Source organism: Vipera berus (genome assembly GCF_964194415.1).
Source record: "Vipera berus genome assembly, chromosome: 1".
NCBI classification, from domain to species: Eukaryota; Metazoa; Chordata; class Lepidosauria; order Squamata; family Viperidae; genus Vipera; species Vipera berus.
In genome coordinates this window covers 318,368,086-318,395,111 of record NC_138202.1, presented here as the reverse complement: position 1 = coordinate 318,395,111, position 27,026 = coordinate 318,368,086, and the positions used below count along the sequence as shown (strand labels likewise).

At 40.4% G+C, this 27,026-nt stretch overlaps 1 protein-coding gene across 2 annotated transcripts in view; it reads right to left on the bottom strand.

Annotated features, from left to right (window-relative positions):
- The window catches only part of PRKCE (protein kinase C epsilon), a 335,363-nt gene that overhangs the window by 165,718 nt on the left and 142,619 nt on the right, over window positions 1-27,026 (bottom strand). For both annotated transcript variants that reach the window (XM_081315107.1, XM_081315108.1), the window contains exon 2: window positions 15,640-15,703. In XM_081315107.1, coding sequence (XP_081171233.1) covers window positions 15,640-15,703 — 64 coding nt within the window. The remainder of the gene's footprint in view (window positions 1-15,639; window positions 15,704-27,026) is intronic.

Genomic DNA, 27,026 nt, shown 5'->3' with positions numbered 1-27,026 from the left:
ATTTTTAAGAGAAAGATAACGTTTTCTCCGCAATTGTTTTTATTGGGTATTGTTGTAGATTGTGATGTTAAAGAAACCAATTTGATGTTGAATATGATAACAGCAGCACGGTTACTGGTGGGACAATACTGGAAGAAGGATAGTTTGCCTACTATAGAAGAATGGGTGTTTAAAGTTTCGAATCTTGCAGAAATGTCTAAGATTTCTGCTTACTTGAAAGATCATTCACAGGAAAGATATATTTCAGTTTGGAGGAGATGGATAGATTATATTCAGAATAAATATGGGACTAAAAAGTTCCATTTAGCTTATGAGTAGATCTTAGAGGGATATTGTTATTGATCTTAGTGTTGGTACTTTGTATGTATTTATGTTAAAGGGGAGTTAAAGCACATTATGAATTTAGTTAATTGTATATTATGCATAATTTTTATTTAGAATATGATTATTATAACTATAATCCTGTATTTAGCTCTGGGAAGTCGGGGGGGAAGTGGGCGGGTTTGGGGTGGGGGGGGATTTGGGGATATATTGTAAAATCTTGTTTTTGTAAAACTCTTTAATAAAAAAAAAGAAACTGGAATGCATTCAGACACATATACATTGCAGAATATCACCCAAGCAATACTGGGCTTGCTTACCCAAACGTTTCCTTTCTCCATTTTAAACATTGGATCCAAAACAAAGTCCATTTAACTTGCTCTACATACTAAAATTATAATGTGCCTTTCACATTTGGTGTTTACTGTTTTCATTATGTACAAAAAGGAGCGCTGCCAGAATTTTTAGGCTGTTGTTCAATACTTAGATGTAACCTGCGTGGTATCTGAAGTGGGAAAACTTTTATCCGTTTCACAGAATGTAATAATTATGCTAAATGCATGGTGGGGAAAAAAGAGTAGGCAAAAGGTTCTTAGGGTAAAGGAAATGCACCTTAGGGATGCACAATATCCATTTTAAATGACTTTCTATTAATAAGAATTCTTAAGAGGGCACTCCATAATAGTTGGTATGACAAACTACAATTGTTGTGATACTTTTTGGATATTGGACATCCTGTAAAGTGCTAAGCAATGGTTCAGTGAGTGCAGGTTAAAATGAAACAGTTGTGCTAAAGCCATGATTTGAAAGTAAGGAAACTATAAGATTTCAGTGTGCTGGTGACACATAACTATCCTACCTACATCTCTGAACTATGATATTTTATTGAAGACTAACCTTCCCACTTATATGCTGAAATCAATTAAGCGCATGCAACAAGACAAACATAATCTATTGCCTTCTCTTTCAGCATTTAATGAGAAGGCATCTAATTCTCAAAAACATGGATACAGAGGAAGAAGAGGATGCAAGTTGAAAACCACGTCTAGTTTTTCAAGCAACTGTAGACAGGAAGAAAATGTTCATATACAGGTGAAAATCGAAAAATTAGAATATCGTGCAAAAGTTCATTTATTTCAGTAATGCAACTTAAAAGGGGAAACTAATATATGAGATAGACACATTACATGCAAAGCAAGATAGTTCAAGCCGTGATTTGTCATAATTGTGATGATTATGGCGTGCAGCTCATGAAAACCCCAAATCCACAATCTCAGAAAATTAGAATATTGTGAAAAGGTGCAATATTCTAGGCTCAAAGTGTCCCACTCTAATCAGCTAATTAAGCCATAACACCAGCAAAGGGTTCCTGAGCCTTTAAATGGTCTCTCAGTCTGGTTCAGTAGGAATCACAATCATGGGGAAGACTGCTGACCTGACAGTTGTGCAGAAAACCATCATTGACACCCTCCATAAGGAGGGAAAGCCTCAAAAGGTAATTGCAAAAGAAGTTGGATGTTCCCAAAGTGCTGTATCAAAGCACATTAATAGAAAGTTATGTGGAAGGGAAAAGTGTGGAAGAAAAAGGTGCACAAGCAGCAGGGATGACCGCAGCCTGGAGAGAATTGTCAGGAAAAGGTCATTCAAAAGTGTTGGGGACTTTCACAAGGAGTGGCGTGAGGCTGGAGTCAGTGCATCAAGAGCCACCACACACAGACAGATCCTGGACATGGGCTTCAAATGTCATATTCCTCTTGTCAAGCCGCTCCTGAACAACAAACAACGTCAGAAGTGTCTTACCTGGGCTAAAGAAAAACAGACCTGGTCTGTTGCTCAGTGGTCCAAAGTCCTCTTTTCTGATGAGAGCAACGTTTGCATCTCATTTGGAAACCAAGGACCCAGAGTCTGGAGGAAGAATGGAGAGGCACACACTGCAAAATGCTGGAAGTCCAGTGTGAAGTTTCCACAGTCTGTGTTGATTTGGGGAGCCATGTCATCTGCTGGTGTTGGTCCACTGTGCTTCATTAAGTCCAGAGTCAACGCAGCCGTCTACCAGGAGATTTTGGAGCACTTCATGCTTCCTTCCACAGACGAGCTTTATGGGGATGCTGACTTCATTTTCCAGCAGGACTTGGCACCTGCCCACACTGCCAAAAGCACCAAAACCTGGTTCAATGACCGTGGGATTACTGTGCTGGATTGGCCAGCAAACTCGCCTGACCTGAACCCCATAGAGAATCTATGGGGCATTGCCAAGAGAAAGATGAGAGACATGAGACCGAACAATGCAGAAGAGCTGAAGGCCGCTATTGAAGCATCCTGGTTTTCCATAACACCTCAGCAGTGCCACAGGCTGATAGCTTCTATGCCACGCCACATTGAGGCAGTAATTGCTGCAAAAGGGGCCCAAACCAAGTACTGAGTACATATGCATGCTTATACTTTTCAGAGGTCCGATATTGTTCTATGTACACTTATTTTATTGATTGCATGTAATATTCTAATTTTCTGAGATTGTGGATTTGGGGTTTTCATGAGCTGTACACCATAATCATCACAATTATGACAAATCACGGCTTGAACTATCTTGCTTTGCATGTAATGAGTCTATCTCATATATTAGTTTTCCCTTTTAAGTTGCATTACTGAAATAAATGAACTTTTGCACGATATTTTAATTTTTCGAGTTTCACCTGTAATCTCAAACAAAAGGAATTACTTGTCTATATAGTCAAGAGCATTTTTCCAGGAAAGTAAGTAGGTAAACTCCATTCATTGGAATAAATCTTATGAAATAAAGTCCTTAGTCAGATTTCCTAGCTATTCTAGCCAGGGGCACATATATCCCTAAAGAATTAAGGGAGACAAGAACTCATTTGCTTTCTGAACAAAGTTTAGAAAGAAGATGTCAAATTGATGACTACTACTGAATTTGAGCCAGATCTTTCATTAGACCTGAGCCAAGAAATGCTTATTTTAATGATGGGTGGTTTCAAGACCCATTATTGTTTGGGTTTATGTCTATTGTCTATGGGTTTATGATTTATTATTGTCATATTTGAAGTAGCCGAAGGACCACTCGGGACGACAGGCTAATAACAACAGATTTATTTAAGAGCAAGGCAAACAAAGAATAACTTGTCCGGCTTTTATAGCCGGCAGCTGGTAGCGAGGACCAATCAGCGGTGTCCATTTTGGCGCCCTGTCAGGCAGGGACCAATCCGCGTCGTCTTTTGTTGACAGCTCCGGCTTCCGCGTGTCTTAGTGTTTTGACAGCCGCGAGCTGTCAGTGGTTGCGCCTGCGCTGTACGGTGGACGCTTTGACAGCTCAGGCTTCTTCGTAGTCCGGCGTTTGACAGCCGCGAGCTGTCAGTGGTGGCGCCTGCGCGGTGCGGGGAACTTTGACAGCTGTCAAAGTTCCCGCGTGTTTTCCTGTCAGGCTGCGTTTAGTCTATACGCTTGCTGCTGCCGCTTTGATTGAACAGTTAACATATATACATCATATCAAGGGATTGTTTACATATATAACACACCCCTTACCCCTCCCCTGGTGCGTTTCTGCCGTCTTGGATGTTTGAACCTGCCCACTGATAGTCTTTTAGGTAGGTGGGTGGTCTCCGATTCCTGGTTGAGCGGCGAAGGGGTGGAGGGTGCTCAGGTTCCGGGTCTTCGTTTTGGTGTTCTTCTTCCTGGTTTGGAATAGGCAGCATTTCCGGTGGGAGCTGTATGCTGGCATTGGTTGGTTGCCCAGAAGTGTGTGGTGGTTGTCTGGGTCTGAGCTGATCAATATGGCGGCGTATGTTGCCGTGTGCTTGCGTAGCTATAAGGTATGAGATGGGCCCCGTTTGTTTTATTACTGTCCCTTGGACCCACTTGTTTTTATCTGTGTATGATCGCGCCCAAATTAATTGACCTGGGTTGAGTGTGCGGGCGGGGTGGGGGTGCGGTTCTTCTTCTGGATACGTGTCAGGGTGCAGTCTGTCCAGACGTGTTATTAGTCTTCTCCCCCATCTTAATTCGGCTGGTGATTTGCCGGTCGTGGAACAAGGTGTTGTGTGTTGTGCTAAGAGGAACTGGCTGATGCGCCTCTGCCAGTTTCCTTTAACGAATTTTTTTAATGCTTCTTTTGTGGATCGTACCATAATTTCAGCCATCCCGTTTGACGATGGGTGGAACGGCGCCGACGTGACCAACCTAATACAATTCTTCGTAGCGAAGATCTGAAATTCACGAGAGGTGAATTGAGGTCCGTTGTCAGAAACTATGGTGTCAGGTAGGCCGTGCGTAGCGAATATTTTTCGTAAAGCTTGTATAGTGGCTTGGGACGTTGTTTTTCTAAGGGGAGTGACTTCCAGCCATTTTGAGTGGCTGTCTACTACAATTAAGAAACTTTGGCCTTGGATGGGTCCCGCAAAATCTATATGTATACGTGACCAAGGGTTCCTTGTTGTTTCCCATTTATGGATTGGAGCCTGGGGTGGTTCATTCCTGGTCCCTTGACAGGTATAACACCCACCCACGTACTTTTCTATTTGTTTATCTATGCCTGGCCACCACACATAACTTCTAGCCATCGCCTTCATTTTTACAATTCCAGGGTGTCCTTCGTGTAAGATTTGTAATGTTTGGTCTATGTTTCTTTCTGGTATGATGACCCTATTTCCCCACAGCAGGCATCCTCTATGTGTTGAGATCTCATTTTTTCTGTTATAATAGGGTTGGAATTGAGGTTGTGGATTTTGAGCTGGCCATCCTGTTGTGGCCCATTTGTGGATTCTGGCAAGTATTTTATCTTTGGCAGAATTAGTAGCTATGATGTTTGCAGTCAGGGGGCATTCTGGAAGTTGGGAGATTGCTAAAATCTGGCTGGCTGGGGCTGGGTCTGGGTCCCTGGTTTGTATGGGCAGTCTGCTGAGGCAGTCAGCATGACCCAATTCTTTACCTGGTTTATGTATTAGTTGATAGGAATAGGCTGCTAAGAAGGTTGACCATCTTAGCATTCTCGGGGAGAGAATTTGTGGAGTAGTTTTGTTCCACGTGAATATGCCTAGCAGGGGTTTGTGATCTGTAATTATAGTGAATGGTCTTCCATATAGGTAATCATGAAATTTTTTGACCCCTGCTACTATTGCTAGGGCTTCCCTGTCGATTTGGGCGTAGTTTCTTTCAGCTTTGGTTAGAGTGCGTGAATAGAAGGCTATGGGTCTTTGTGTGCCGTCCTTGAATATGTGACTTAAAACAGCCCCGATTCCATAGGGAGAGGCATCGCAAGCGATGCATATTGGGGTGTCCTCCCTGAAAAGGGTGATAGTTGAACTGTGACAGATAATCTTTTTTAATGAATGGAAGCTATTCTCATGTTCTTTGGTCCAGGACCAAGTTGTACCCTTGTCTAGGAGTCTATGCAGAGGCTCCGCAATAGTGGCCTTATGGGGGATGAAGGCATGGTAAAAATTTAACAATCCTAAAAAGGATTGCAGCTCTTGCTTATTCCTAGGACTGGGTGCGGTTTGAATAGCCTGTAGTTTTTCTGAGGTGGGGTGAATGCCCTGGCTATCTATTTTGTACCCTAGGAATTCAGTGGAGGTGACTCCAATAGAGCACTTTTCCCGCTTAAGTTTGAGGCCGGCTTCTCTGAGCCGGCTTAGCACAGCTGACAGCCTGTCAGCTAAGTTCGCTTCGTTTTCTCCGGCGATGAGAACATCGTCAAAGTAGGGGCAGACCCCGGGTATTCCTTTCAGGGTCTTCTCCATGATACCCTGAAATATACCCGGGGCCGCCGATATGCCAAATTGGAGCCTCTTTACCTTAAAGGCGCCGCGGTGGGTAACAATTGTCTGGGCCTCCGCAGTGTCCTCAGTGACAGGTAGCTGTAAGTACGCCTGTGAGAGATCGAGCTTGGCGAAAAGGGTGCCAGAGCGGATGGAAGCAAATACGTCCCTTACCGCTGGCACTGGGTAGGCATGGGGGCTGAGGGCTAAGTTGACTGTCGCCTTATAATCAGCGCACAATCTCACCTCCCCATTAGGTTTGATTGGGGTGACGATTGGGGTCTCCCAGGTTCCCCCTTCTGTTGGCTCAAGCACCCCTAGTCCTACGAGGCGATCAAGTTCGTTTTCGATTTTTTCTTTAAGGGCAAAAGGTACCCTCCTGGCTCTTATCTTAACTGGTTGGATTGCAGGGTTTAACTGTAAGGAGATGGGGGGGCCCGTGTATTTCCCTAAAGTGCCATCGAAAACGTCGGCGAACTTATCGCAAACGGCTTCTAGGCTGGGTGTTAGGATGGTGTTAACCCCTGTTAAAGCGATACCTAGTGGACTGAACCAGTTTAGTCCTATCAAATTGGTGCGGTTCCCTGGCGTAACTAAAACCTCCAGGGGACCCTTGAACCCCTTGTACTGCACTACGACCTTGGCTTTTCCTTCCACCGGAATGGGGGTTTTCTGGAAGTCCGCTAGGTGTACCTGAGTTCGTTTCAGGGAAATTTGTCCTCGGCCCTTCTGACAGATCTCCTGATAGGTTGTTAGAGAAATTAAGGAAACTGCCGACCCGGAATCTACTTCCATGTGGCAGGGCACCCCCTGAATTCTGACCCAGATCTTAACCTTGGAGCTTATGCTGTTTACCCTGTCCACAGTCTCTACCAGGGGCCCTGGGTGGGGTTCTCTGCTGGCCTGGGCGGCTGGCCTACCTGGGGGTTTTGCCTCCACCTCATTGATGTTGTCCCGGCCTTTGCTGCGGCACACCGGCTTGATGTGGCCAGTCTTCCCGCAATTGTGGCATTTCGCGTTCCTAAAACGGCAACTTCCTCGGGCATGATTGCCTCCGCAGCTGGCACAGGCGGCTCGTTGCTCGTAACGCGGTGGTGGCGGTGGAGGGTTCCTGGACCCCCGGCGATCCGACGTCTTTCCCCTTCTTGGCTGTCTGTGCTCCATTCGGCGTTGTAGGGCTTCTCCGTCGGTGAAATCTACCGACTCTCCGCTGTCGCTGAAGGCTGCGCTTTCCTGGTAGACTGTCGCGGGGGTCTCTGGGGTCGTGTTGGTCGGCTTCTTCTTGTGGCTGTGTTCGTATGCCATGATCTCCCTGGTCAGCTCGGCCAGGTTCATGTCGGGTTTGGACGTCAGTTTTTTTTGTAGCTTCTCGTCCCTCAGACCGATCACCACCTGGTCTCTGATGCGATCTTCCAGGTCGGGGAAGCAGCAGTTCCTTGCGGCATGTCTGACCCCGGCGATGAATTCGTTGGCGGGCTCGTCCTGCCGTTGTTTCTTTTGCGCGAATTGCACCCGCCAGTATAGTTCTGATCGAGCCGGCATGTAGTATTTGCTCAGCTGGTCCACCAAGTCCGCGTATGAGACTTCAGTGATGGGCACTGGGCTGAACAACCCGACGGCTGCATCGTACACCGGGGGCCCGCTGATGTACAGCAGAGCGGCGGCCTTTGCTCGGTCGTCAGTGATCTTACTGACGAGGAGGAATCCCTCGACTTGGCCGAGGTGTGATTGCCATCTCTCGGGATGGCGTGTATCAAACTCCCTCACACGGCCGAAGTTTGCCATGTCGTCCGGTCCTGGGTTGCTCCGATGGAAGTTAAAACTTCCGTGACAGCTCTTGCCGGGAACTCCCTTCCTCGGCCGTGACTTCAGCTCCGGAGCGATCCCACCTTCGTCGCCAGTGAAGTAGCCGAAGGACCACTCGGGACGACAGGCTAATAACAACAGATTTATTTAAGAGCAAGGCAAACAAAGAATAACTTGTCCGGCTTTTATAGCCGGCAGCTGGTAGCGAGGACCAATCAGCGGTGTCCATTTTGGCGCCCTGTCAGGCAGGGACCAATCCGCGTCGTCTTTTGTTGACAGCTCCGGCTTCCGCGTGTCTTAGTGTTTTGACAGCCGCGAGCTGTCAGTGGTTGCGCCTGCGCTGTACGGTGGACGCTTTGACAGCTCAGGCTTCTTCGTAGTCCGGCGTTTGACAGCCGCGAGCTGTCAGTGGTGGCGCCTGCGCGGTGCGGGGAACTTTGACAGCTGTCAAAGTTCCCGCGTGTTTTCCTGTCAGGCTGCGTTTAGTCTATACGCTTGCTGCTGCCGCTTTGATTGAACAGTTAACATATATACATCATATCAAGGGATTGTTTACATATATAACACAATATTAATGTAAGCCTAAGGGATTGAGAAAGGTTACAGAAGTAGTTAGCAACTGAATTTTGGTGGCTGTACTGTTTTGTTAAACCAGATACTGGCAGAAAGCAAATTTATATACTAATCAAGGAGACAGATGCTCCTGGAATTTCCTTCAGTTCTTGAAAAAGATCTTAAGATGGAAACACTATATATTCAAAGTGTAGCATTTCCTAATATAATGTCCCCAATGTGTTCTACTGAATTTTTAAGGACCATGTTGCCATGGTCTTCAATCTTTTATTTAAGAAAACTCAGTGTTTACAAATATAAAGCCTTCAACTTCTACAACACTTTAACTAATTGCTGGTTTGTTTCTGGTCCCAATTTAAAATGCTGATTATCACTTTATGTGCATTCAGTGATTAAAACTCAAAGCACTTTAATAGTCTGTCTCATCCCATCTCTCCATTGTTAGAACAATCCTTCAAGACATCTTATCACCAACACTATTTGCTAAGAACAATATGAAATTTACCTTTCTGATGGCAACAGGAAATCTGTAAATAGCCTGCTCTGAAAAACAAGCCTATGACCTATCATGATTGGTTTTCTTTTGTAAAATAAAGAATTGGGAATGAAATTGGTTTGTGCTGGGTTTTATTTTACACTTTATACTATTCTGCTTTGTTACTGTTTTTCTTTCTTGGGTCATTATGGGGAAGTTCAATTGCAGGATTTAGAATCCATATTGTCAGGCACAAACAACCAGATCCGCATGTAAAGAATTATTTATTTATTTATTTATTTATTTATTTATTTATTTATTTAGATTTAGATTTATATACCGCCTCTCTCCCAAGGGACTTGGGGCAGTGTACAGGGCAATTAAAACACTATAAACAACACATAATATACAAAAATTAAAATGAAATTAAATCAAATAGCCCTAAACAATAAATACATTCTAAAATTTAAAATTTTTAAAATTTAAGATCTAAAATCCCAATCCCTCAGTCCAGGCCGGCAAGTTCAAATAGCCAAGTCTTCATGTCGCGGCGAAAAGAGCGAAGGTCGGGAGCCATCCGGAGCTCAACAGGAAGCTGATTCCAGAGGGCAGGCGCGCCCACAGAGGAATCTTCTCAGATGGTTTGCACCTGGGTGAGACTAGATACGGTTCAATGGCATTTAGGGGTGTGTGTGTGTGTCAGACTGTACCCTCTTGTGCCCACAAATGGATTCTAGACTAATTCCCCACTTGACTCCTTCCCCCTGGCTTAGCTAGTCTCTCCCTCTCCTACATATATGGAATTCTATGCTCTGAGAACTAGTTACCATGTAAGTTCTTCTCTGTCCAAGTTAGAAGAGGGCATGTTTTGTGACAGAAGAGAGGCTAACATGATTAAATGTTACTTTATTTTAATTCCATGGTACAGAATGGCAGATGAGAGCTGTATATGAGAGCACAGTGGGATTACAGTATATGCACGTGCACAGAACAGAAGGTTTAGATTTAGGTTTCATACCAAAGCCATTTTTAGGGTGGACACCCCAGTAATGGGTCTTCTGTGCTTTTCAGGTACTCTCCTCTCTTCTAGGGAAGAGCAGCATTAATAACATGACGTGCCCTAAGCAGCCTAAGGAGACCTGCAATCTCATGGTACCAAGATGCAAGAAGTGGCTTAAAAGGCACTGCTTTTTTAAAGTCTCTGGACACCTTTCATTTAAGAAATAATGCTCACCAAAGAGGAAAGTCAGCTTACTACAGAAAATCAATGTATTCTTGGGATAATTGCCAACCCATTAAAACAGTGAGCTAAGAAGAAGAAATAAGAGTTAAGACTATTGTCTTCTTCACAAGAGAAGTAAATGGGGAAATACTTTCTTCAAACTGCTGACTCAAAGATAGCCAAAACTGATGATTATTAAGGTCACACAGGCTCAAATCAATGTCCCCAGGAGGCACACAGAACCAAGAAAAACACCTTCCATAACAAGACAAAAAGTTTACCCACAAAAACTCTCAGACCAAGACAGAATGAAAACAGTGCTACTATGGATAATGAATGAGTTGAAACTGTTTCTACGCTTATCTTTTCCTTCTTAACAGAAGTACCACTGTAGAAAAATTGGATGGTTATAAAAAGGATATACATCTGTGTGGAAGGTTAGAATTTCTTTCAGAGCTGCTATAACTATCACTTACAATCTTGATCAATGGAGGACAGGGGTCAGCAGAGGTCAACAAGACTTTATATGATGTTTCAGAAAGAAACTTACAACATTAATCATACTTTTTTGTTCAGCCTGAAAACCAGAGCCTTATAATTCTTTTTATTAATACAAATTAGAAACAGATGTTTACCCAGAGTTTCCCAAGACCACTGAATTATACACTAGTTAAAATCTTTCTGAATCCATTCTGATCCACCCAGATACAACATTAGGTTTGTACTAAAGAATATGTTATTGAATTGCATTTGATTAAAATAATTTTATACTGTCCTTCATCCAAATGGATCTCATAGCAGATGTACAAGACATACAAAACTCTTCAAAGTATAGAAAATAGCATATATACATTAAAAGTTAAAAAGACCAAACCCAACTCATGCTTTGGATGTAAAACAGGCTAAATCATTATAAGAATAAAAATGATTAAGCAAAACCGATCCAATAATATTATAATGTTAGTGCTAATTATAATTCAATTATTTAGAAAACTTACATGGCTCCTTGTGTTGTACATGATAATTGTAAGTGGTTCGCAGCAATAGTCCATAAAAATGAAATATAAAGCCACAAAAATACAGTACATCATTCTTCCCACCAAAGTACCAGAACATCTCCTCAACTCCACATTCACTGGGCTCCCTTCCATCCTAGCCCAGTGCTTGCATGAACAGGCAGGTCTTCGTGGCCCTCAGAAAGGATAAGAGGATGAGGGCAGAGCTCAATAAGCATTCTGGATATTTCTGTCTGCCTGAAAAGTGAAAGCTGATGTGGTGGTCAAGCAAATGATAGGATGAAATACATGGTTGGTTGCTGGATTACATGTTGTGCAGATCAAATCTAATGTCAGGTTATGTCACCTCTTCTCTTCTAGCATCTTTTATAACCCAAATGAAGGAAGGGGAATAATCTATCGTTGTCTCTAACGCTTGTAGAGGACAAAAGGCATTGAATGATGCCGATTGCTCTTTTCATACCACCAGAAGGATCACTGTCAGTGGTGTAATTCCTGTTTATTAATACATTAGAAACTTCAGCATTGCAAATATGAGAAAGAAGCACCTGAGTGATCAAAGAAAGGGTGGGATTTCAATATTACTTTTAAAATTTACTTAGTTGCAGTCTAGCTGTTGCTGAAGTAACAATGCTCCTGTTGGACAGCTCCCTTCATGAACCTGAGTAATCTGATCTTTGACCTATCACTCTGATAAAAGCAGAGACTAAACCTTTTGGCCAGAACAAGTCATATGTATATTATTGCTCTTCTATTTTCCAACAAGAATATTTAAATTCCAGTATAAAAATTCAGAGATATCATAAGCAACCTGTCACTATGATTCCAAAAAAGTTACTTGTGAATTTAAAAATTAGTAGCTCATTAGGCAAATTGAAAGTTCTTCCAAGAGTTGACTACTACTTCTAACCTCTAGAATCTTGCTAAAATTCTGAAAATTGCAACCTTCTTTTGGAAAACAAAAGTTCAGCTCTTGTGAGTACTTGCTGTGCCCGTATCACTCACTACAAGCAAAAATAGAAAGGCATCAATTTGTTTCCAAATGCAAAACATACTATTTTTAAATGTTCAGAATTGCAGAGAGGCTCTGCAGAAAGCATGAATTTGCAGCTTGCACTAAGATACATTTTCAGTTAAAAAAAATGAATAGAAATGTCTCATACTGAACAATTAACAAAGTGTGGAGTTAATAGCAAAGAAACAATATTAGGTATTTGTGATATTAAGGAGGCTAAAATGCTAAAATAACAACTAGATTAGTTAAATCAATTCATCTTGATTCATTTGTTTTTTTTTTGTTTTTTTTTTAATCTCCAGGTTTTGTTCAGAGTACAAAAGAAACATGTTTTATTTCATACACTTCTAAAATGTACATTTTAAAAGTATCTGACATTTAGGGATATGACTGGAAGTCAAAAGATGCCCCTTGCTTCTTTTTTTTAATTCTTAAAGCTTACTGTTCTTCCATTGAGGTTGAAGGTTGCTATATTTGCCCATTTTATTTGTCTTCATGATGGAATATCATTCTAGAAGGGTTCTGGATATAGGTGCCATGAGCATAAAGTCTCTATCCATTTGGCCACAATTGCACTGAGCCTGGTTAGTTTTCAGCATCAGTTAAATTCATGGCTGACTCCATGCTCATGTGTCATTTAATGTAGGGGTCCTCAACCTTGGCAACTTTAAGACAGGCTGAGGAATTCTGGGAGTTGAAGTCCACCAATCTTAAAGTTGTCAAGGTTGAGGACCCCTGATTTAATGTGTTCTATAATTCTGATTTCTGGCTTAACCTTTGCAATTTGGTACAAATTTAATTTTTTGAATTGAAGTGAGTGTCCTGGTTAAAATTATTTCATGTTCTGCTTTATGATTACTACTATATGATATATATATTGCTTTGGGATTATGTTAGTAAAAATTGACTATAAATATCTCTGTGTATTTACACAGACAGGGACACACAAACACACAACATAAACTGTAGGAAAGGAAAAGGGGAGATAAGAAAACACTGTTCAAACAATCATACCAGAATAATACCATGTCCCTGGAGGCTGCTCATTGCAACTATAGAAACACATACTAAGGAGGAACAATAGAACTTAAAAATAGAAGGAAAGGAGGAAAGGCAACTTACTCCTTGTCTCCTGGAAAATTTTATATCCCAGTTTTAAATCTATCTTTCCCCCTTCTCTAAAATGGCTAGGGAAGGAGTTTGCATGAGTTGGGATAGGCTTCCTGTTTGGGTCTTCTCATTCTTCCTTACAGGAAGAATGTAAGGCCAAAAGTCCACTGAATTCAGCACTTTGTTTCTCTCAGTGGATTGCCAGAAGGGTCTGGGAAAGCTCACAAGCAAGGCAGGAATACAAGAGTGTGTAAGAGTGTGTAAGCTTACTCCCAGACATTTCAATGTTTGAAGCCAAGCCAAGGCACACTCTCAAGTGAAGTTAAGTCCGAGTATGTTATTTTGGCACGTGGACAGAAAATCCCACGAGTACCTTTTCAAACTCTGGCAATAAAGATACAATAATAACAATAATAATTTAGTTTAAAAATTGCTTCTTTTTTGTTATCAGTACTGGCTGCTTAACGGGTCTACTGCTTAATTTGCCTAATAACAGGATTGATCTGAAGATAGGCCCAGAAGTCTACATACTGATTAATATTTGTGAGTAAAAGTACCACTAAAATCAAAACATTGTTGTTCCATTCTAAAGAGCAAATATACCTTACTTCCCCCCACCCCAGTGATGCCTATGTGAATGTAAATAATACCCATCTAGAAACAGCCTGTTTACAAAATACACAGACATTCCTTCTTGCTGACTGGGTAAAGGCCAAAAAAAATGCTTACATCAACATTTGAAATCAAAACACTCTTAGCTTTTTAATAAATATACTGCTCAAAAAAATAAAGGGAACACTTAAACAACACAATGTACTGTATTTAATAGTAGGATGTCTTATCTTCTGTTCCCTTTATTTTTCTGAGCAGTATATATTCCAGCAGTTCAAAACTCTTCTGGAGATTATTAAGAAAGAATAAAATCCAATGTACTTTTATTTACAGTAAAAGTTTCTGATTATGCAGAAGCAGCCAAAAAACACAACAACCCAGGTGTGTTTGCAAGGAAGTGGGCAAATGAGGGAATATAAACTTCATTAGCCACTGACCATTAGCCAATATACATATAATGATGTGTGTGTGTGTGTGTGTAAACATTATTACTTTTAACACTTGTTAGCTGCCCAAAATTATTTTATTAAAATGGGCAATCATATATATTTGTATAATAAATGTTAGAGATTTGTTTTCAAATCAATATGCTGGTTGTATTTTGCTTCTACAGTTTTGTGGTCATAATAGTATAAGCACCAAGTTCAATAGACAAATCATGCAAATACAGTTCAAACTAGTTTATGTTCCAAATGATGATCAATGAACCAATGCATTCAGTTTCTCTGAAAAATCTTATAGACTGTTAATAACATTCTACTGCATGGTTTGTGTAGGGGGGGTGTTTTGTGTCTGCATGTATATTCATGCAAATAGCTCTGAACTTTCTAAAAAGAGAGAATAAAATAATCATCATTGAACATGGTACAAGTATATCCTGACAATATGCTGTACACTCATTATTGTTATATATATTGTCAGTCAAAACTTGTACTATGTCCCACAATAATTATTATTTTATTCTCTTTTTTTAGAAAGTTCTGAACTACTTGCATCAAACTTTCAAGGTTGTCCTCTAGGCATTGATCAAGGGTACAATCTCCTGGCTGCAGAAAAACAGAAAGAAACACAGTATCAGATTTATTCCATCACTGGCTGAATATATATATAAAAAAAACTAATCTGTGGCACGCTGCTATAGCAGAATCACAGAGAAGAAGGAGCCAGTTAGGCCAGACTCTAACCTCTTGTTCAATACTGGAATCCAAATTAAAGCTTCTTTAACAACTGGCTATTTAATTTCTGCAGGAATACATCCAGTGAAGAGGCCCTGGCACTTCTCTAAGTAATAGGTTCCCTATCTAAATGCTCTTTCTGCTGGGAGCCGGGGGGGGGGGGGGTGTTCATCTGTCAATCATCTGGGAACTTTGTCCCAAAGGTGCTTTCTCTCAATAAGCAACTGGGCTTTCTTGTTCTTCTGAAGAAGCTTCTTGGATGAGAAGGGAAATGTCTTCAAGCAAAATAAAGTCTAGTTGTCTTTTGAAAGAAATCAGCTTTGGGACAACCATGACCTGGATGACTGAAAATCTCCATAAACATCTGGGAACTTCCTTCTTAGAATGTGTGCATGCCCACATATATAAGGGAGTCCTTGATTGGCTTAGCTTCCTGTGCCCCAGACACACAGAAATCTGTATATTCGGATAAAGAGCTCTTGACCAGGCTGAAAATATATATGTATATCTTTGAGTGAATACAATAAAATCTAGCAGTCTTACCTTCACCTGAAGAGCCTGAAAGATCTATGATGACGTACACTCTTCCTTCTGGCTCCAAATCAATCTGCAAGAGAAAGGAAGCAAATATTTATTATTAGAATTCCACTGTGTTCTTTTCATAGGGTGTGTTGTTTTCCTGAGAACTCTTACAGGATACTTAATGCAGGCAGGCATTAGCTTAAAGGATTTAGCAGGGGAGGGGGGGAAGATGCCATTGAAGCATCATAAACCAACCTTAGAAAAAGTAAAAAGGTTTACTATAAATATTTAGCCACATTTCTGGATATGGATCTCATAAGACCATTTCCTTATTTAGAAGATGAGTGAGGATAATATTTCAATTGCTTCAGTGTACAGCTTTACCTGTTCCAGAACTTTAGAGGAGATAACACAAATTAAAACCCAAATTTAAATAATGCAGACCATAATATGTTACCATAATGAAAACAACTGATGGCAAAATCTTCATAACTTTGTCTGTTTAAGAGTGGTTGTCAGAGATCTGCCCAAACTTTTTTTGATAAATGAAAAATGGGTCCAACTTTTTATATTGGAACTGTTTAAAAAAGAGATTACAAGACTCATGCAGGCATTGTCACATTTCTACAAATACGGTATTTATGGAGCTCATCCCTGACGGGCTCTGCAAATATCTGTTTGCTTTTACAAATGCTAAATCTTTCCTTCTAGGTTTAAGGACAGATAATTTCCACCAGATATTACATGAGAGGGATAAAGATATGTAAGTATACATTACTATGCTGCTTTATGCCTATGCTTGATAGATGTCAGAAGGAAAAATGTGCAGCGTAAAAATACCTTGGAAACGACATAGACAAGGAGCAACTAAGAAAAACATATCTTTAAATGATCTTTAGATGCCTTGTCTTGGTAGCTTCCTTTTTTTTTTTGCTGACCTTGGAGATTTTAATGGGACATGAGAGACATTTGATTTGTTACATATGTTATGGCTATGTTTCAGGCATTTAACGCAAGACGTGTGCTTATTTGTCATCAATATAGGGTTCCTGCAAGGTGCAGCCAATGTCTCAAAAGAAATTTCTTATTATTATTGTTGCACTTTTATATCAGGAATGGACATTTTTAAAGCTAGTGTGATCTGCTAATTCTAAGGTTCTTCAACCAGAATCAAATTAAAAACAAAGCCATAAAAGCTGAAATGAAGGAATGAATAGATTATTATGTTCATAGATCAGCATAGACACATTCCAAATAGAAATAAAGTACTCAAATAGAAACTAGTTTGGAAAAATCAGTAAAAAAATAGAAATGCAGGTAGTCCTTGACTTATGACCACAAATGAGGCCAAAGTTTATGTTTGTGACCTAGGGCACAGCACAGGGGCAATGCAGTCAGCTGGCAATTCAAACAGTCCTTTCATTGCTCCAAATTTTCCCCAAATGCTCCCACGTTTCTGGCAAGCCTCCAACAAAAGAAAACACACACACCTTCAGCCGAGTCTGGCTGCAAGTAGTTTCACATACAGTCTAATTAGAAGACAAATGTACTCAAGGCCGCAGAAATAACAAGGAATAACACATACATCATAAACCTGAGTCTGTGTGAATACAAACTTGCCTGAGCAGTTTCAAAAGAGAAACCAAAATACAGTCTGAGGTCTTTAAACATTCAAGCAACATTATCAATCAGTCCAATAGTCAGTTTCCAGGTTTCCAAGCAGAAGTCACAGATCAGCAACACACAAAACTCCAAGGAATCAGTGTTTGTTCCCGACAAATGCCCCTCCCCATAGCGTCTCCTTAAATCTCAGTCTCCAGGTGTGCCTTGTGGAGAGGGGCAGGACACTCTCCTCCCGAGTAGTTCAGCCTGCCTGCGTTGTTCCCTCCTTCTCTCCACTCTCCATGCTCTAGGATCAGGAGGGTGTGGCCCTTGCTCATTGCCTGAACTCTGTCTCTCCTGTTCATCCTGTCCCAATCCTGAAGGACCCTGGCCTGCCTTGGCCTGCTCTTCCCCTCATTCCTCTGAAGCCACAGACACCTCTCCCTTGACCTCCATAGGGTCCCGTTCCAGCTCATTTTCCTCCACAGATTCAGGCTCTGACAGAGGCATGATAGACGGTTGAATTGGAGTTGTCAAAGAACTTATGGAAAATCCACCCTGTTTTCCACTGCAGTTCACTCAAACTGGAGGTTACTTCTAACCTTAGGCCTCCTGCGCCTCAGGCCCACACCTATTATGGTTGAGGGTGAACAACACTTTGAGATTAAGGACATTTTGGACTCTCGAATACACCATGGGGTGACACAGTACTTAGTAGCTTGGAAGAATCTCCCTTCTGCCCAGAATGAGTGGGTGTACAAGAAACATGTTAGAGCCCCTAAACTTCCAAGATGTTTCCATTGTCAATATCCTGATAAGCCTAATTAATATGCCTGTATTGCTTGTTCCCCTTCCCTTTTTGTCTTTTAGGTGGATTTTCCATTCTTTTAGGGGGGGGCGTATGTCAGGTCCCCAAATCCTTATTGTCTTCCTCGCATATATACTCTTGTGCTTTTGCTTTGGGGCCTGCCATTCTGGTGGGGGAAGGGGGATATTTGCTTTCACTTGGGATAACTTTCGCTTTCGGTTTTTCTTCTCCCACCTCTATCCACTTGAGAAAGGAATGTGTCTCCCTTATCAGGGAGACGGTTACAGAGAAACAAAACTGGAAAAGATCTTGAGATGTGTGCCAACTGTGCCACTTACCCACACATCGTGCCACCTGTGGATTGGCTGGATTTCAAATGGACATTATGACTTTGGTGGGAGGAGGAATATTGCTGGCTTAACTATCCCATTTAAGTGGGATTTTCCCCAGATCTCATCTTGACTTCCCTACTGTCACTAACCCCTAATAAAAAATTCCTTTTGAGATAATGCCTGTTTCAAGAGGTCTGCTTTCTTGGGTGGTTAGCTGAGGTGGGAAGTGCAGCTGAACATTATTATAGTAGATTTTTGCTTTTGACCAGATTTGTACAATTCAAGAATGATGGTTGTTAAGCAGTACTGTATACTATATATACATTCTTAAAGAGCATGTTATCATGGGAGAAATTTAGGATGATAGGTTATGCAAAAGTATCAAATGGATGTAATGGAATGATCATTGTTTAGAGACTGAGATATGGACATCTAAGACTGCATGAAATCTCACTTATTCTGTTCCAGGAACTGTGAAAAAAGAAAAAGGTTTATAATCCTCAATATACAAATCACTAATTGCCCATTAAACAAAAGCAGCAAAAGGTAATATAACTCCTGAAGCCAGGGTGTTCAGACCTTTCTTCCAGTATTATTCCAGGAGAGCAGTCACAATGATTCAGGTAATCTTACAGATCAACTGGACTTTTCAGAGGTATAAAAAGGAGGGCCCTATGTGTCATGCCTTGAACAAGGCTGGGGGAATCCAGCATTCTTAAAGAGCAATTAGATTCTTCTGGATCTTTACCAGTGGTGGGATTCAAATATGTGAACAACCGGTTCTCTGTGTAGATGCTGCTTCTGGAAGTCCATTCTGGGCCTGGGCAACAAAAAATTAGCTACTGGTTCTGGTGAAGTGGTGTGAACTGGCTGAATCCCACCACTGATCTTTACTCTATTTCATATAGTCACAGACACATAGCTCAGTATAGGAAAAAAATGTGCGGATAGAGAGTTTGACTCATCCCTGGGGCAGTAAAGGAAGAGCAAAGATGTATTCCCTGTTGAAGACCAAGAAATGAATGCTTTACATTATGAAGGGTGGCTGAATCATTATGTAAATGAGGTGACTGGATATAATTAGGCTCATGCCAAGTCAGGTTGCATTCAGCTGTATCGTCACCATTTAAGCAGGAAACAAAGCAGACAGGTCTGGTTCTAGCAGAGAGAGCTCAGGAAGGCTTAGGTGGATGGTTTGACTGCCATCACGTGACTTTCAGCTTTTAGACATTAGAAGGCAAAAAGCTCTGTCTGAAGCCAGAATGTAATGCCTACTACATTCTTGAACCATATATTATTATTATTATTTTTTTATTAATCCCATTTATATCCCGCCCTTCTCCGAAGACTGAGGGCGGCTTACAAGCTTAGCAGTAGCCTTCATTCTATGTATATGCCTGCTTATTAGGGCTTTCACACACACACACCCCCAAGCGGCATTATTACAAAGTCAGCTTAATTGCCCCCAACAATCTGGGTCCTCATTTTACCTACCTCGGAAGGATGGAAGGCTGAGTCAACCTTGAGCCTGGTGGGATGCGAACCTGCACTAATTGCAGGCAGCTGGTGTTACTTAAGGAGGCATTAGCCCACTGCTCCACCAAGGCTCTATATAGAGAAATGAGCTGCATAGACCAAACTATATCCAAGTTCCTTTGGATTTTGCTATTGCCCTTGTTATACAATTAGAATCCCAAAATCTTTGGGAAATAATCTGCAAATCTTCCAGTGAATTTACACCCAAGCCTATCTCCCCTTCACCCTACTTTACGTCATAAAAACTGTCAAAAATGTAAGACAGTCTTTGCTGTCTTCTGGGTTTTAATTCAAGTAATATTTGAAGGACTAGGAATCTAATTTCCCAGTTAACCTTTCTTCCCTTTCTTGATCAGTAAGCATGGCGCTCATAAACACACACAGAGTGATGGGTACCATTCATGTCAACATGTGTGCAATCCCTCATACCCACAAAAACGATGGGGATTTTCACATCAAAAGAATGCTATGATGGCTCACATTATGTGATCCAATATATTCTAAAGGACAATCAATTTTGACTCTCAAGTCCCTTTATTGACTATGGTTATTAGGCCTCCTAAGGCAGAATATGGTCTGGGGTTTTGCTTAATGTGTTGTGCGAACTTAGCCATAGTTGTTTGAAAATCATTCTTTATGATTTTTTGTTGCCTGAACTCGAGGTGTGGTTTATTTAGTAAAAGCCTGTTAAACCAATCATGTTCCATTGTGGGGAACCAGCCACTGTATATTTTTTTCTCATGTACTCTGATCTGAAGGGAAGGGATATCCTTATTATTTGATCTGTGATGGGTAAGCTTTCCTGAAATTACCTGGGAAAAGGGATCAATTAATTTTACGGTAATGAAGTTCAGGTCTAAATCTGTTCATTGTAAGATCAGATTCATCCCAATTTCCATGTTTTGTTGAACTATTATGTCATTGGCATATTAATAGATCTGGAGGCTTCCTATCCTAGTTCCAAACATCCTTCCATTACTAGGGAATAGTATGCTAAGATACTCCTCCGGCTGTCCTATTCTCTTCTTCCCAGAATGTGTACACTAATGACAACAAGAGTGATGCAGCCTTACTGCAGGGGACAGGCCCCTTTGGGCATTCAGTTTCTTAAGTCATTAAGGAATTGTTCAGATTTTTATTAGCCCTGAGCAATTACAATTCCAGGTTTCCTGGCACAACTCCTAGTGCCTTGTGAAACCCATGGCAACAATATCTTATCACTCTTACTATATAGATAAATTCAACAGGCTGCATGATGGGTACAGTAGCAAACTCAAACATCAGAGCTTTGCATGCAATCTGCAATGTGCCACATAGTCCAAAATGTTGTTATTCTGAAATCAGACATTCTGAAGGTTGTCTAGTTAATATTCAAAATCATAAGGTTCCCCTTTCCCATGAGCCATTCCACTTAAAACAGGTGAACAAATATTCTGCTCTGTATAAATGAAAAGGAAAGAATTATAACCTCTTTGTAGAAAACAATGGCACCAACGACATTCAATAAAACATCACTATTTTAATAGGAAAAAAGGCAGGCAACAAGAAAGTTGAAATGCTCACTTGTTCTCTTTTGCAAATGTTTTAAGTGCAGTCTGTTAGAAGATCAGAAGAGCAGGGTGCTAGGTAAATGTTTTGGAGTCAGAGATGATGGTTGCTTTTGAACCGTATCAGTAATATTATGCAGATGGCCTCCGGGAAAGGCGAAGAGGGGAACTCTCTACTCATAGTTATCCAGTTAATGCCACACAGAGATATTTATAAACACAAAATGATTGTACTGTGCTGTATATGCAATTTCAAGGCAGAGGGCCGACTTGCACTTTAAATTACAAGCATGTGAAACAAGTCCCATTTGCTTAGAAACAGTGGATAGTTTCTAGCAGAGACGGTAGATGTTCACTCCTATGGACAATCAGAGTAAGGTTTATCCGACAAATGTGTGGATCTGGAACACAGCACCCTCAGCTAGACATCCATAGGGAAGTTTAAAAAGTCTGATGTTCGAGAGATATAACATGGGTCTATATTATGCCTGTGCATCACCTTAGAATAAAGCCTGAAATCAAAGCAGTTCAGATCAATTTAGAAGAGGTTTTTTTTTAACTCATCCAAGGCAGAGTATCTAGCTCCAATTTACCTGTCCTAATCTAGCTGACAATGCTGTAAACACTGACATGTTTTGCACTGACAATATAAGAAACAGCCTGTTACTTTAACTGTTTCGCTTTGAATCCCTGTGGGGAAGGGGAACATCAACCGGATGTTTTGAGAAGATAAGAAAAGCCCACATAGAGAATGGGAAGTGAAACTTCATATGTAAAACTAATTGGATAATGTGATTTATGACGTGTAGATAAGGGTGGGAATTGTGTATGTTACGATGGGTTTGGGGGGAGGAGATTTCAGATTCTGGCATCCCTCCATGAGTGCCAATGTTTCCTTTCATTAGTAAGACTTTTGAGATAAACAATGCCTGCATTTTGTTTGAACTGTCTCATTTATCAGAACCATGACATCATGCCAGAATCTGAAATCTCCTCCCCCCCAAACCCAAAGCATTGACACTAGCATTCCTCATTAATCTTGTCCTAGCACTGTGCTCCATTGGAAATAGCAATGTGCAACACCAAAAAATAACAATAAAATTATGTTGGTTATATAAATGAGAGGGTGGCTTGAGGTATAGAGTATACAGATTCATCTAATTTGGAGAAATATATCTATGGCAGCCTCATGTTGGAGATAATCAGAAGGGTGAACAGATGGTTTCATGTTCTGCTTGGAAGCTTCCCAGGCCAGACCATCTTAAAAATGTGGCTGTATTCCATGGCCTTCACATGGCCTTATTTAGAAGAGATTTCCCATGGGTTTTCATATAGGAGTGATGTTTAAAGCTCTGGTTATTACCAGGCCCAGGGATACTTATAGAGCCAGCAAGGGATAATGAAGAGGGCACTTCCATGCACACCTAGGCCAACTGAGCCCATTGTAAAAAATTCATACAGCTTTGTATTTCTCGTGACATTTCACTGAAAGAATTAATATCCTCAGACTTATTAAATATGTGGCTAAGGTAAAATATGAAAACCTGGAATGTTTCAAAATTTTTAAATGAGCTTTTTATTCTGAAAAGCCTGAGATAAAAATAAATACTTGAGAAGAAAATCGAAATGACACAACAGCCACCTTAATTGTTTCCCCTTCTAGCTCTTCTCAGAAGCCGTCACTCATTGAATAAGGGGAGTGATAGCAATCTGGAATTAGTATTAACTTACAGCACTAAAATAAAATTGACCTTGCTTGTTATTGTTTCTGTCTTCCTCTGCCATTCATGATCTATGTGAAGCCATAAAATTAAATGGACCTGACCTCAGCCATAGGAGCAAACACAAATAACCTCCTCTCACATGGATTACATGCTGCTTTTTTCCATAGAAGATTCTACTTGTGTGACATTAATGCATCATACAAGGTTATGTCTGAAAATTCTGGGGCATTGCAGATGACCGCATTAGTAATGCTGGACTGCAACCTCTCAGAACATGTCTGATTGGAGGCTTGCAAAAAAGGCAAGGTTTCTTTGTGGACTAAATAAACGAATTTCTACTATATATGAAAATGCTTCTCCAGATTGAAATTGGAGTATTTCTCCCCCTCCCCCACTTCCCTCCCTGTGTGTGTGTGTGTGTGTGTGTGTGTGTAGATAGTTAGATACACAGACACACAGACACACAGACACACACACAGACACACAGACACACACACACACAAACACAGAGGGTCAGGGTTGCATCAGAACACTATTTCTGAAAATACTTCAGTTGAACATGTTTTGCCATATTCTTCCATTCTACCAAAGAAGTCATACAAGTGACTGATGTGGACACTGCTAATGCTCTCATTAAACTGTCAGATTTATCTGGAATCAAGGTTTGGCATCCTGGATTTCACTACAGTTGCTACTTCACACTCTCAGAGATCTAAATGCTCTGATGCAACAGATATTTCCATCACCCTGGCTCACTTGCCATAATTAATAAGAGTCCAGGTGAAAAAAAAACCACATTTGGAAACATAGATGCTACTGTAGAAGGAAAAAAATCAGTTAGGAATAAGCAGATCTTCAAGATGTGGCTGCATCATGTAGGGCATCATGTAGATGGAAACACTTCTAGATCAGTTCTGAGTTGAAATCTGATAGGACTAAAAGTAACTAGCAGGGTTGTTTTTTTAACCTAAGAACTACATCTTCAGAGCAGCACTGTATAACTTGAGATGAAGTTATATTGCTTAGGAATCATTTTGACAAAAAGAAGATCCATAAGCATTTGATTACATAATGTTTAACTACAGCATAGACAATCCAATCTACTCGGATGTTGGTTGAGAAGAACATGACATATGCTTTAGCACCTGGTAATCTGAACTTGAGAATCTCAGTTTTTCGCAGATGTTAGGAGGATCCACATCTATAACAGAATACAGGATGCATTCAGTTGCAAAAGTATGGCTATTTCTTAAGGTAGGCAGGATAATTTCACATATGTATTTATATGGGAAAGTAACAAAATGTATTGATATGACATTATTTATTACATCTTCTTGTTTTACTGGACTTAATGTTTTCCACAGACCTGGAAACAAATGCTTTGTCTACAATATATGATGAGAAAATACTTTGTTGCTGGTCAATGCACATCAAATTTAATGATTAAATGACTGAATAATTTATGTTTCCTACTTCGATTAGATGGAGAGCTAGTTATATCAGCTCCACAAAGATCCATGCAGCCTTTCCTATCAACCTCCTGGATGAACAGATAACTAAGAATCTAGATAACAGTTCAAACACCATCAGGGCCTTCTTCTATTCAAAGAACACAGGACACTCAGAGGTTCTTAGAAACTTGACTGATCCCGCAGGTAGCCTGGGGAAAAAACATTATTGTAGCAGAGATACATACATTTTGTATTATTATTCATATTATTAATCTTCATACTGATGTGAAAGTTTCTGGAAAGGCATGCTACCATGAAGCAACATTTTGGTACTCTACTCTGTAACTAAAACCTTTTCCTTCTGCAGCTATGCAGCCTGCCACCCATTGCCAAATATTTTTCTTGCATTTTTCATCCTCAAATTGTTTGCATGAATAATACAAAACCCACTAATTGAATAAGAAGACTAGGAATCAGAACACAGCAATTACAATCAACTTAAACAGCCTGCGTTTCTTCCCTGCCTCCACCTGAGAAAGACGTTTTAAGGCATTTTCACTGAGGAAATATAAACCTTGCTTCAATTGACATTGCAATGCAGAGATCAAGTTCAGACTGGCCAGAATCTCAGTCTGTGCAACATAAGCAATAACAGAGACCAAACAAAATAGCACAGGATTGGGAGGAATTAAAAGCTGATTTTAGTTCTGTACAAGGGAACATGTTAGTATTGATTCTTAGCAATCACACAGATAGGCCTTCTCAAGAGGAATTTGACCCCAATCTCTTTCTTCAGGTCTTCCAGTGGTGCACCCATGTTCTTCAACTTTACTGCTGGTCATTCTCTTTTCTTCCATTTTTCCTGGCAGGAAAATTAGACCTTATCCTAAAGTATCCCAAACATGACAAATTGAGCCTCAGGTGGTAACTCTAGATTGATTTGTTCTATGATTCATTTAACTCTTTTCTTGGACATTCATAATAGTGTTAAGAATTTTGTCTCAAGGTTTAGGGCTGGATAAAGCTCTAAGATAAAGTGAGATTTCTGCAAGTGATCTCAAAACATTTTCCTATATAGAATGCCTTACTCCCCCTTCATGAGGGACATTCAAGAACATTAGTCTTGTGCTGCATGTTTGCAGTTAAGTCAAAGACGAGGCTTATGAACTATATGTAGCCATATGTTTTTTTTCACTACAGTTTCACCATGGTTTATTGAACCACAACCGTAGTTTGCTAGTTAGCCATAAATTATAGTTTTCAGATTGTAATGGCTATAATCAAACAAATACTCAAGCCAAAACTAAAACAATCACATTTTATGATTTTGACGATTAGACAGGATAGATGTACAAACAAGAGTCATGGTGTGACTTTAGAAAGAGAAGGTAAAATATAATTCTATATTCCAGAAGTGGTGAATGCTCCAACACTGCAAGTTTTTAAGAAGAGATGGGCAGCCATTTGTCTGAAATGGTATAGGGTTTCCTGCCTGAGCATGGGTTGGACTAGATCACCAAGGTCCCTTCCAACATCATCATCATCATCATCATCATCATCATCATCATCATCATCATCAATAATAATAATAATAATAATAATAATAATAATAATAACAGAAGCCACTTCTTTATAGCTTCCTTTGTCTTTTTCTTTTTTATATATACTTTCTCTTTTTTTTGCTCTATTTTAGTTTGTACCACTTCTTACTATTGTTGTTAAAACTTCCATATGTGTGTATGCGCAGATGTGTGAGTTTGTATGAACCAAGCCCTATCACTAGATGAGATGATAATCTCAAACTCTTGGTTTACTATCAGAAGTTCTCAGAGAGTGAGTGAGCCATTCAGATCATTGGCAAGAGTAATCTAGCTTCCCTGGCAACCAAATGGGCAGGGATGAAGAGAGAAATTTAATTCTGCAACACCCAAGCCCCCAGGAGAAAAAGGATCCTGACACCTTTTGAATTCAATTTAATTTCAGTAATGTGTGACCAGCCACTAATAGCCCTCCATGAAATTATCCATACCCCTCCAAAAATTGTCTCCTTCCACAACTGTCATTCACTGGTACATTTCTTAAAAGTCCCAGCAGACAAACTGCAAAGTAGCTGGACATGGAAACAATTACTCAAAGAAAGGTGAAATATTTGTAAGTCCAACTGTGTGTATCATTTCCTCTTACCAAGAGATAACTGGAGCCTTCTGCAAGGGAATTGTACGACTGCAAGGGAATGGTATGATCTATGTTGAATATGAATAACTTTGGAATAAGATGTTAGTTTTGTGAGGTGCCAACAGAAATGCAACATGTATAACATTTTGATTTAATCAGGTTTTAAAAAAACAACAATGAATGATATGCCTCCCGAGTATTAAAACGTCTTGAGAAAGAGGCAGCTTTCCTGT